Below are 12,338 nucleotides of genomic sequence, written 5' to 3' on the forward strand. Positions count from 1 at the left end.
CACCTGGGATCTGAACTGGGAAACCCAGACCACCAAAGCAGACCATGCAAACTTAACCATTGCACCACCAGGCGGCCACCTCTGCTCTAATTTTTATTATTTTCCTCCTTCTGCTGACTTTGTTTGTTGTTCTTTTTCTAGTTCTGTTAGGTGTAATTTAAGATTGCTTGTTTGAGATTTTTCTTCTTTGTTGAGGTAGGCCTGTATTGCTTTGAATTTCCCTCTTAGCACCACTTTTACTGCATCCCATAAGAGCCGGTATATTGTGTTTTCGTTTTCATTTGTCTCCAGGTATTGTTTTATTTCTCCTTTGATTCCTTCATTGATCCAATGGTTTTCAGTAGCATGTTGTTTAGTCTCTACATATTTGTGACTTTCCCAGCCTTTTTCCTGTGGTTGATTTCTAGTTTCATAGCACTGTAGTCAGAAAAGATGCTTGATGTGATTTCAATATTCGTTTTTTTTTGTTTTTTTTTTTTTTTAGGAAGATTAGCCCTGAGCTAACTACTGCCAGTCCTCCTCTTTTTGCTGAGGAAGCCTGGCCCTGAGCTAACATCCATGCCCATCTTCCTCTACTTTGTATGTGGGATACCTACCACAGCATGGCATGCCAAGCGGTGCCATGTCTGCACCCAGGATCCAAACTGGCGAACCCCGGGCCACTGAGAAGTGGAACATGCAAACTTAACTGCTACACTACTGGGCCAGCCCCCAATATTCTTAAATTTATTGAGGCTTGCCTTATTTCCCAACATATGGTCTATCTTTGAGAAGTTCCTTGTGCACTTGAGAAGAATGTGTATTCTGCTGTTTTGGGATGGAATGTTCTATATATGTCTATTAAGTCCATCTGGTCTGTTATATCATTTAAGGCTACTGTTTCCTTGTTGACTTTCTGTCTGGATGATCTATCTATTGATGTAAGTGGGGTGTTGAGGTCCTCTACTGTTATTGTATTGCTGTTAATTTCTCCCTTTTGGTCTGTTAATAGTTGCTTTATATATTTTGGTGCTCCTGTGGTACATGCATATACATTCATAAGTGTTAGGTCCTCTTTTTAATTTTTTTAAAGATTGGTGCCTGAGCTAACATTTGTTGCCAGTCTTTTTTTCTTCTTCTTCTTTTTTCAAAGCCCCCCAGTACATAGTTGTATATTCTGGTTGTAGGTCCTTCTGGCTCTGCTTTGTGGGATGCTGCCTCAACATGGCTTGAGGAGCAGTGCTAGGTCTGCACCCAAGATCCAAACCAGTGAAACCCTGGGCCACCAAAGCAGAGCACACAAACTTAACCATTCAGCCATGGGGCCAGCCCCAGTGTTATGTTCTCCTGGTGGAATATCCCTTTTATCCTTATATCCTGCCCCTCTTTGTCTCTCATTGTCTTTTTTATCTTAAAGTCTGCTTTGTCTGATGTAAGTATGGCAACACATGCTTTCTTTCGCTTGCCATTTGCTTAGAGTATCATCTTCCATCCCTTCACTCTGAGCCTATGTCTGTCTTTAGAGCTGAGATGTGTTTCCTGGAGGCAGCATGTTTTTGGGTCTTGTTTTTTAATCCATCCAACCACTCTGTGTTTTGATTGGAGAATTCAATCCATTTACATTTAGAGTGATTATCGATATATGAGGGCTTAATCCTGCTATTTTATCTCTTGTTTTCCAGTTGTTCTATATTTCCATTGTTTCTCTTCCCTTGTATTTCTGACTGCCATTTCAGTTTGGTGGTTTTCTGTGATGGTTTTTCAGTTTTCTCTTTGTGATTTGTGACTCTGCTATGATTTTTTGTTTAGTGGTTACCATGAAGTTTGTATAAAAGATCTCATAGATGAGATAGTCCATTTTCTGAATGCCTCTTGTCTCCGTTAGCCTAAGTAGGTTCCATCCCTCTCCTCTTCCCCTTCTCAGTTATTGTTGTCACAAATTGTTCTTTTCTGTGTTGTGAGTTTGTGACTAAATTGAAGTTTTTATAGTTATTTTTGATGCTTTCCTTCTGTTTGTCTTTTATGTTATAATTAAGTGTTTACTAACCTATTCTGATATAGAGTTGCAATTTTCTGATTCTGTCTGTCTATTTATCTCCTTGCTCAAGGTTTTGTAAACCTTTGCTTTTTAGTTTCAGGTGGGAGCGCTCCTTTCAATGTTTCCTGTAAGTCAGGCCTAGTGGCAACGAATTGCCTCAGCTTTTGTTTATCTGGGAAAGCTTTTATTTCTCCATTGTATCTGAAGGATAGTTTCACTGGATAGAGTATTCTTGGCTGAAAGTTTTTGTCTTTCAGTATTTCAAATATATCATTCCATTCTCCCCTTGCCTGTAAGGTTTCTGCTAAGAAATCCACTGAAGGCCTGATATGGATTCCTTTGTGGGTTATTTTCTTCTGCCTTGCTGCACTTAATATTTTTTCTTTGTCATTCTCTTTTGCCAGTTTTAATATTGTATACCTTGGAGAAGATCTTTTTGCATTGATGTAATTAGGAGTTCTATTTTCTTCATGTACTTGTAAGTCCAATTCCTTCCCCAGGTTTGGGAAGTTCTCAGCTATTATTTCTTTGAACAAGCTCTCTGCTCCTTTCTCACCCTCTTCTCCATCTGGAATACCTATAATCCTTATGTTGCTTTTCCTAATTCAGTTGGATATTTCTCGAAGAATTTCTTCACTTTTTACAAATCTTAGTTCTCTTCCTCTTCCACCTGAAGCATTTCTGTATTTCTATCCTCTAAATCACTAACTCTGTCCTCCATAATGTCAGCTCTATTTTTTATGGATTCTAGATTATTTTTTGTCTCATTAATTGTGTTCTTCATGTCCAGAATTTGTTTGTTTGTTTTTATCATTTCAGTCTCTTTGATGAAGTATTCCTTCTGCGTATTAATTTTATTCCTAAGCCCATTGGATTGTCTTTCTGTTTTCTTGTAACTTGTTAACTTTCTTTATGACAATTATTTTGAATTTTCTGTCATTTACATTGTAAATTTCCATGACTTCAGGACTCATTTCTGGAGACTTGTCATTTTCCTTCTGCTCTGAAGTGTTAATGTGGTTCCTCATGGTGTTTGATGAATTGATCCTTTGCTGGCACATTTGTGGTAGTATCAGGTTGCAGATTCCACCTGCCACCACTGGGGGTGGGGCAGGAGCTATGTTTTCTGATTCCACCCTGTCTTCTGGAAGTTGTGCTGGTAGGGCTGGTCTGCATTTGTGCTCTGGCCACAGCTGCTTGTCAGGTCATGCACAGATGTGCAGGTTGGGCCTGTGTGCTCCATGGGTGGGTCATTCTTGTGTAGCACCACTGAGTTCTGCAGGAGACCAGCTGAGCTGCTTGCTAGGCAAGAGAGAAGGGGCACTTCCTTTTGCTCTGGCCGGCTCTCTGCTTGCGGGTGGTTCGGCTAAGCTGCTGCACTTGGTGGGGGCTCCTTCACGGGGGCTGAGCTGCACCACTCAGTGAGAAGTGTTCCCACAGGAGGGACCACTGTGGCATGGTGAGTGCTTCCACAGGCCAGGCTACCACTCCAAAGGCATTCGTGCACAGGTGAAGCTGCCCCTACTTTCTCTTACAGTCGTGCCGGCTGCTGTGTGAGAACCCACGAACTAGGTCACTGCCACCAGGGAGGGGGAGAGGTGTGCTCACCTAGTTCCACTGTCTTCTGGGGACCCAGTCCACCCACCTTCACACGCATGGCTGTGTGGATCTCTCAGACATCCTATTGTGCTGTGCAGGGAATCCTCTGTTGGTTAATGAATGTCCATTTATTTTAACTTAGGGGAGAGACAAAGGGAATAAATCACTCCACTGTGATGCTGACATCACTCCCCTAATTCTGTTTTTTAATTACATTAAATATTTACAATGTTCCTGTGTTAGTCAGCTTGGGCTGCTGTGACAAAATACCATACGCTGACTGGCTGAAACAACAGGAATTTATTTTCTTGAATTTCTGGAGGCTGGGAAGTCCAAGATCAAGGTGCTGGTCGGTTGAGTTCCCTGGTAAGGGCTCTCTTCCTTAGATGGCTGCCTTTTTGCTGTGTCCTCACATGGCAGAGAGAGAGCTCCTGTCTCTTCTTCTTCTTATAAGGATACTAATCCCATCAGGGGGGCTTTACCTTCATGACCTCGTCTAAACCTAATTACCTCTCAAAGTCCATCATATTTGAAGTTAGGGCTTCAATGTTCGAATTTTGGGGAGACACATTCAGTCCACAGCAGTTCCCAAGTCAAGACTTAAAAACAGTAGCTTCCGTCTCTGTCTCTGCTACCTTTTTCTCTCTCTTCCCTGACAGGTAATCTTTTTTTTTTTAAGTGTTTATTTTTCCCTTGTTTCTTTTTGAAGATATAAGCAAGTATACACCATATGTAAATTTACATGTAACTATAGAAATATAACAAGTATATTTTGTTTCTCTCCTCCCCCATTTTCTTACACAAAAAGAAGCATACTACAACCTGGTCAATATACTAAAAACAACTGAATTATACACTTTGAAAGAGTGAATTTTATGGTATGTGGATTATATCTCAATTTTAAAAAAAGGAAACATTCTAGGGGCTGGCCCCGTGGTTAAGTTCGCACGCTCCGCTCCAGGCAGCCCAGTGTTTCTTTGGTTCGAATCCTGGGCATGGACGTGGCACTGCTCATCAAACCACGCTGAGGCAGCGTCCCACATGCCACAACTAGAAAGACCCACAACGAAGAACATACAACTATGTACTGGGGGGCTTTGGGGAGAAAAAGGAAAAAAATTTTAAAAAAATTTTTTAAAAAGAAATCGCTTTAAAAAAAGGAAAACGGGAACATTCTAGAACACTGTTATACACCTTGCTTTTTATTTGACAGGTTGGAGATCACTTTATATCCTCTTAAGAGGTTTTTTTTACTGCTATATTGTATTTTAGATTCTTAGCTTATTAACCAATCCCTGGTTGATGGACATTTGGGCTGCTTCCACTTTTTGTCATTGCAAACAGTGTTGTAATGAACCTCCTTGTGCATGTGTCTTTTCATGTTTTTGAAGGGTGTCTTTGGGATGGATTCCAGAAATGGGATTGCTGAGTAATTACGCATAAAGCATTTTTTTTTGAGGAGGAGGATTAGCCCTGAGCTAACATCTACTTCCAATCCTCTTCTTTTTGCTGAGGAAGATTGGCCCTAGCTAAGGTCCATGCCCATCTTCCTCTACTTTATATATGGGATGCCTGCCACAGCATTGCTTGATAAGCAGTGTGTAGGTCCACACCCGGGATCTGAACTGGTGAACCCTGGGCCACCAAAGTGGAATGTGCGAACTTAACCGCTGCACCACCAGGCTGGCCCTGTGCATAGAGTTTTGCTTGATATTACCAAATTTCTCTCCATGGGGCAGTATGATTTCATTCAGTCATTTCCAAAGTCTGACCTTAGTCCCTGCTGCTGCAGTGCCTATTCATCCTTGATCTCTCCTGGACCAGGAGGGTTACAGTCAAGTCTGCATCCACTCTCAGGGGGCCTCAGGGGGCAGGCCAAGGACAGGGCAGACTCAAATACCCACTCACATCCCCCCATTCTTCCTCTTCCCCAGCTGGATCCTGTTTGATGAGAAGAACTTTGAGGGTGACCAGCACATTCTCTCTGAGGGCGAGTTCCCCACTCTCACGGCCATGGGCTGCCTAGCCTCCACAGTCTTGGGGTCTCTCCAGAAGGTACCCCTGGTGAGTGCCCTTGTCCAGCTCCAGGCATCCCTGAGGCAGGGGGTGCTGCTGGGGGAGTCGTGGACACAGCCTCTTCTCGATGCTGAGTGAGCTGCTGGGGCTTGAATCTAGTCTTCTTCAGAACCATTCTGGGTCCCCTTGACCCCAGGGCTTCAAAGCCAGTTCAACTTTCTAGAGATTTATTGAGCGCTCACTGAGATAGGTCCTGGGGAGACTAAAATAAATTGGACACAGCCCCACCTTCGAGGAACATATGGTCACATTGACATAAAGATTCCAATGCAGGGTGGTGTGTCCAGACACAGAAGTGGTACAGGGAGAGGAGTGCTCAGGGCAGGCTGGGGGCAGGGCAGAGGCCAGGCATTGGAGTTGCTGCTCCAGGAAGCCAGAATGAGTGATGAAAGCCTGGACCAGGCAGGAGATGGAGAGAAGTGACACGGGCCATATTAGGGAGCTAGAGTCTGTAGGACTGTGACTGGGTGGGTGGGCCAGCAGCAGCAGGACAAGCAGAACAAGCAGGACAGCTGAGGTTTACTGAGCACATACCATGTTCTAGGCTGTGTTTGACAGGCTCCCCGTGTACTAAGGTGTTTAAACCTCACCATAACCCTCTGAGGTTCATCACCATCTCCCTCTTCTAGATGTGACAATTAAGGCACAGAGAGGTCACGTGACATGCTCCAGGTCACACAGCTGGTAACAGGCAGAGCCGGGTTCTCCCTGAGGCAGCCCAGCTGCTGAGTCCAAGCTCTTTACAATTACACGTTGGGCTCTGAAGGCAGATAGACCTGGTTCTGAAGCTCCACTTTAGGGCTTTAAGAAAGTGGTTTAATCTTCCCCAGCCTCGGTTTCCCCATTAAGCAGGGGTAATAATAGCGCCTACCTTATAGTGTTGTTGAGAAGTTGTAATGAGATTGGTAAAGCGCCCAGCACAGAATCTGGCATGTTATAAGCCCTGAATATATAAGAACTGCTATAATTACCATTATTATTATTATTACTATTCTTAGAAGTGCCATTTCCTGGGGAGAAGGTGTGAGGGGGCAGAGGGGGGCCCAGTCTGGCAGATGCTGCCTCTGAGAATCTGGGGGACATCCAGCTGGCAGTGTCCAGGAGTCAGGGACCCTGTGGGGTGGAGCTCAGGAGGGCAGGGGGCCTGAAATGCCAATCTGGGTGTTGGGGTATCTGGATTGGGGGGCTGAGTCTGGGGCCGGGGCTCTCGTGGCCTCACCCCTCTCTATGTCCCTGGGTCCCCAGCACTTTTCAGAGCCCTCCATTTTCCTGTATGGACTGGAGTGCTTTGAGGGGAAGGAGATTGAGCTCAACCGGGAGGTGCGGAGCCTGCAAGCCGAGGGCTTCAACAACCACGTGCTGTCTGTGCAGATCAAGGGGGGCGTGTAAGTGTGCTGTGGGGAGGCACGAGGGATTGGGGGCTGCTGGATTGAGGGCTGGGTCTCTAGCCTCTCCCCCATCCCCACTTCTACTCCACTCCCCGCCCAGCCAAGAGGGAGGAGAAGTGCAGACTGAGCAGGTCACTGGCTCTCAGGGCTTGAACCCCAGCCCGGGGGTCCTCTCCACGACCCTCCTCTGTCCTGCAAACCCCAAACCTACTTCCCAGCCTCCCTCTCCCCGCTGGGGACCCCGGCCCTAGACAGAGAAGCCCCAGCATGAGAGAAAAGGAGATGGAGAACATTCTGCTGTCCGTGCCTCCTCCTTCACCTGTCTGCCTGTCTGTCTTCCCTTCTGTGTCTCTGGCGCTTGCTGGGCCCAGCTGGGTACTCTGTGAGCACAGCGACTTCCGGGGCCGCCAGTGGCTGGTGAGCAGCTGTGAGATCACCAACTGGCTGACCTACAGCGGGACCCAGAGAGTGGGTTCCCTCTACCCCATCAAGCAGGTGGGTAGCGAGTCAGGTTGAGCGTGTCCATGCCAGCCTGTCTGGGTGTGTGTCTGTGTGTTTCCCAAACTCGGCATTTGTGTACTTTTGTCACAATTTTTGCCACATCTCATTCCTCGTAAACCATTAATACTGAATGGTTAATACTTAGCTGTTTAAGGTTTTTCTTTAAATCAACTCACTTTTTTTTGCTTTATCCTTATCCTAAAGAATAACCCTAAATCCTGGGTTTGATGTGTGTATATGATTTTTTTAGTAGACATTATAATAAATACATTACCGTTAAATTTTTAACAATGTGTTTATCCACATAGGACTGAAATTTATCTCACGTACCACCCACCAGTAGTAAGCACGCCTCACTTTGGGGAACACTATGTCCACATGTGTGACCTGTATGTCTGTGAGCGTGTGTCTGGACATGTGTCCCATTTATGTAAACTTGCATTTAGGTGGAGGCCCAGCCATGGGGTGTGTGTATATGTGTGTGCGCGCACACGTGCGCGTGCCTGTGCCCATGATGTCGTTTGTATCCAAGCGTCTGTGTGCTCCGGAGGTCACCTGTGGTTGTGTGTCTGTACACGTCTGTGAGAGTGTGTTTATGACTACACGTGCCTGCATTTGTGACAGTGTTGAGAGTGTGTGCCTCTTTGTATCAGGCTATTTGTGTGGTCCCCATATTCACAGACTCTTCTAACATCATTGCTAGAAGAAATCTTGGAGATTATCTCCCACCCTCCCATTTCACAGATGAGGAAATAAAGGCCCAGAGAAGTGGACAAGGATTTGCTCTGCAATCTTGGGCAAGTACTGTACCTCCGTGGACCTCAGTTTCCTCATCTTTAAAAATGGGGATAATATAGATGATGGAGTTGTTTTGAGGACTGAAGATAAATAATGTATATAAAGCCCTTAGAACAGTGCTTGAGTGGGTAGGCACTCAACAAACATTAGCTGGGTTCTTATTACTGTTATTACCCCTATCCAAGACCCCCTCTGATTTGTGGCAGAGCCTGGTCTCATGTCTGACAGTCCCGTGTTTCCCCACCATGGCACCTCTTCAGCATGAGTGTGTGTCTGCATGTCTGTGTTCCTACATGCATCCATCCTCTTAGCAAACATAAGTCCCAGGCACAGAGATGGCTGGGGGGACCTGCGCATCAGTTAGTATGTGTGCGTTTGCATGGCTGCGTGTATCCATGTGTTTGTCTGCTGCAAACTTCTGTGCAACCATGTGGACCTTGGGTGTATCTGCTGGCGTGTCCCTCTGCATATGTCTGTGAGTATCTCTGTAGACCTGGAACCATGTGGGTGTGGGTGTGCGCTACGTATGTGCCTTTGGTGTGTGTGCGTGAAAGAAGGGGTGACGGAGCAGGGCCGAGGAAAGTTTAGGGGCAGGAAGGAGGGCCTAGGGTTGAGTGCGTTGGGGACCCAGGCAGGAGCATTCCTCCCCAGGGACCCCTGACTCTCAGCTCCCCCCACTCCCCAGCGCCGGGCATATTTCCGCCTCTGGAATGCAGCTCTGGGGGGATTCCTGGCAGTGCCGGACCACGTCGAGGACATGAAGGCAGGCCGTGTGGTGGTCTCGGAGCCGCAAGCCGGAGGCAGCTCCATCTGGTACTACGAGGATGGGCTGCTGAAGAACCAGGTACCAGTTTGGGGGCTGGGACAGGGACACCAGGGCCCCAGGCTCTCATAGGCCTAGTCAGGAACAGGAGCCACCCTTAGGCCGGAGAAACAGAGAGATATACACAGATGCCAGGACCCTAGGGAGGTGGAGAATGCAGGCTGTGCACCCCTGGGCAATTGAGGCTCTTCTCTGGGTCTGAGTCCCCTCTGTGCAAGAGAAGAATGTTGAACCAAATGCTTGTAAGGGACCTCCCAGCTCTGTTATCTTGTGACAGAGCTTGGATCCTACTAATAATAATAGATCCACACCACAAATGTGTCTTCAGCACCTGCGATGTGCCGGGCCCTGCCCTAGGTGCTGGGAATACAGCAGTGAGAAGACAGAAATACCCCCCTGCCCTCCTGAAGCTTACATCCTAGTGAGAAGAGACAGAAACAATTTCAAGGAGTAACATATCTTAGTACTTTCAAAGAGGAAAAGTGCAAGAGAGAAAAAATAAATGATGGAAGGAGAATAAGGAGTGTCAGCAGCTCTGACAAGGGGAGCTCTTCCTGAGAGGGTGACATTTGAGGGAGGCAACCATGCAGATGTCTGAGGGAAGAGTATTCAGGCAGAGGAATAGCAAGTGCAAAGGTCCTGAGGTGGGAACAAGCCTGGAATTTTCTAGGACTAGCAAGGCCACCTGAATGGCTGGAGTGAAGTGAGTGAGGGAAGTAGGAGCAGGAGATGAGGTCAGAAAGGTTATGGGGGTGTAAGTCTTTGTAGGCCATTGAAAGGGTTTTGTCTTTTACTTGGAGTGAGAGGAACCTTGGCTCTGTGCCAGGTGCTGTGTTCAGTCCTTCACATGAATGCCTCGTACAGTCCTCAGAGGGCGCTAGGGAGCAGGTCCTGTTATACTCCCCAGTTTATAGGTAAGGAAACTAGGGCACAGAGAAGTTAAGTAATTGGCTGAAAGGCACACAGTCAATAAGTTTGTAATCTCTGATACTAATGCCTGTGCTTTGGGAGTCAGTCGTGACAGGCTTCCTGGAGGAGCTAATATTTTTCCAGCCCATTTATGATTTCTCACATTGAACCTTCACAACAGCCGGTACTCAGAGATTCCCATCCCCAAGGAAACCAAAGCTCAGAAAGATTAAGAGATTTGCCCAGGGTCACAGTCCATAAGAGCCAAGATTCAAAGCTGGGTGGCTCAAAGGTGTCTTGGGTTTGGCGGAGTCCCACAGAAACAGTGCCTGATGACCTCCTGGGGCTTCAGGTGGCCCCCACCATGAGCCTGCAGGTGATTGGACCCCCCAGTACAGGTTCCAAGGTGGTGCTGTGGGCTGAGAGCCGCCTGCCCCGCCAGACGTGGAGCATCAATGAATCGGGCCACATCTGCAGCCAGATGTTCGAAGGGCGGATCCTAGACGTGAAGGGTAAGGTGGGGATGTGTGCGGAAGTCTGAGGGGGTGAGGCCAGTGGAGTCCCCAGCTCTCTCTGACTATCTCCCCATCTCTTATTCCCTCCCCCAGGTGGCCGGGGCTATGACCGGGACCACGCTGTGCTGTGGGAGCTGGCCAAGGACAGGGCGTCCCAGATCTGGACTGTCCATGTGCTTTGAACGCTCCCCCCTCCCCCCAGCCCTGGAGGCTTTCCCGGGGATGACATATTTTTATAGGTTTTTTTGTTGTAACATAAGCTGTTTTCTAATATACTCCCAGGTATCCTCGTCTCTGTGCACCTTGATATTTGGGGCTGGGGGTGAGGGTTTATTCACCTGCCTTCTTCCCCCAACACTCAGCCTGGCCCTTCCCTCCCAGTTCCAGTTCTGGGGCTCAGATGTAAGGCCTCCCTCGGCCACCAGAGGGAGCCCTGGGACCAGACTAACTGGTGAGGGAGTGTCTCTCATGCTGTGCCCTCAAATGAGGTGTTCTAAGAGCCTGCTCCCGGCCAGGTCTGGCACTGGGCTGTGGGGGCACAAACATGAACCAAGTCCCTTGGTCCCTGCCCTCAGGGAACTCACAGTCCAGTGGAGGATTCCCATGGGTAGGGTGATGTGCTTGGTGACAGAGTAAGAATGGAAGTGGAGGGGCGCACAGAGGAGGAGCCTAAACCATTTAGGGGCACAGGGAAGGCTGCTTGGAGGAGGGGACCCTCGGCTGAGGTGTGGAGGATGGGAAAGGGTCAGTCAGGCTAGAGGGTGGCACAGGAAAAGTGTTCTAGGGAGGCAGACAAGCCCAGGGGTGAGAACTTGGAAGTTCGGAGTGACGGGGGCGCAGTGGGCCAGGCGGGAGAGGTGAGTGGGAGCCATGCCCCGAAGGGCCTTGCCAACCAGGGCTCCTCTCAACTTCTCCCAGCTCGGGTCTCAAGGCCTAAAGGTTTGGCCTCAGTCAAAGAAGCCAGGACAGAGGGTCTAGGTTCCTAACCCGACTCAGAGCAGGACAAAGAAGGGGAGCAGCTTCCTCTGTTCCTCAATCTAACAGGCACTTCTCAGCCCCTTGGCCAGGGTCCTCCGGAAGAGGCAGAGATGTTCAAGGCCCTCGGGGGCTTCTCTGGGGCTCCCTTCCCTCTCTCCAGCTCCCAATGCCACCACCCCAAATCCAGGAGGCAGTAGGAGTGGTTAGAGCAGCTGTTTGTCTTTCCCACCTTCCCAACCCATGGGTGGGTGGGGAGGAAGTGGGCAGCTGCCTCGTTATCCCTCTCCGCCGCCTCATGTGGTTGGAGATGTGAGGACAGGAGTACAACTGTGAGGCTGGGAACCCCTGGAAGCTGGGGGCGGTGTTCTCTCTGAATCTGTCATGCTGAAGACACCCAGGTACTAGGGTAGGGGGCTCTCTGAGCCTCTGCAACTTGGGATGTTCAAGATCTAGTGGGCAGGGGCATCCTCTGGGACCATCATTCCCAAACACCCAGGGACAGGTGAAGCAAATGCAAATAAAGGAGATGGTGAGGATGGCAGGTTCTGGGCCTTGTCCCTGCAAGGTGATCCCAAGGGGAGGGGCCTCAGCATTTGGACTTCAGGAAGGGAAGCTGGGGCAGGAGCTCCCTGGTACCACCTGACCTGCTGATAGGGGCATGGGAGACTCTGGTGCTGCTGCAAACCTGGCTCTTGGGGCCCAGTGATGTCCAGTGACCACACACAGAACCCCAC

At 48.4% G+C, this 12,338-nt stretch overlaps 1 protein-coding gene across 10 annotated transcripts in view; it reads left to right on the forward strand.

Moving 5' to 3' along the window:
• CRYBG2 (crystallin beta-gamma domain containing 2) overlaps positions 1–10,919 on the forward strand; it is a 34,726-nt gene extending 23,807 nt beyond the window's left edge. For 4 of the 10 annotated variants that reach the window (XR_011537521.1, XR_011537522.1, XR_011537520.1 and 1 more), the window contains 7 exons: positions 5,551–5,680; positions 6,938–7,077; positions 7,452–7,575; positions 8,263–8,378; positions 9,065–9,223; positions 10,464–10,623; positions 10,720–10,919. Coding sequence is in view for 3 of the 10 variants with exons in the window: in XM_070610618.1 (XP_070466719.1) it covers positions 5,551–5,680; positions 6,938–7,077; positions 7,452–7,575; positions 9,065–9,223; positions 10,464–10,623; positions 10,720–10,808 (802 nt within the window). In the remaining 7 variants the exon portion in view is untranslated. Of the gene's footprint in view, positions 1–5,550; positions 5,681–6,937; positions 7,078–7,451; positions 7,576–8,262; positions 8,379–9,064; positions 9,224–10,463; positions 10,624–10,719 lie in introns of those variants that run through there. The other 6 variants (XR_011537519.1, XM_070610618.1, XM_070610617.1 and 3 more) reach the window with 3 other exon arrangements.
• Positions 10,920–12,338: the final 1,419 nt, after the last annotated feature.

The sequence above is a fragment of the Equus przewalskii genome, chromosome 2 (genome assembly GCF_037783145.1).
Source record: "Equus przewalskii isolate Varuska chromosome 2, EquPr2, whole genome shotgun sequence".
Classification (NCBI taxonomy): domain Eukaryota; kingdom Metazoa; phylum Chordata; class Mammalia; order Perissodactyla; family Equidae; genus Equus; species Equus przewalskii.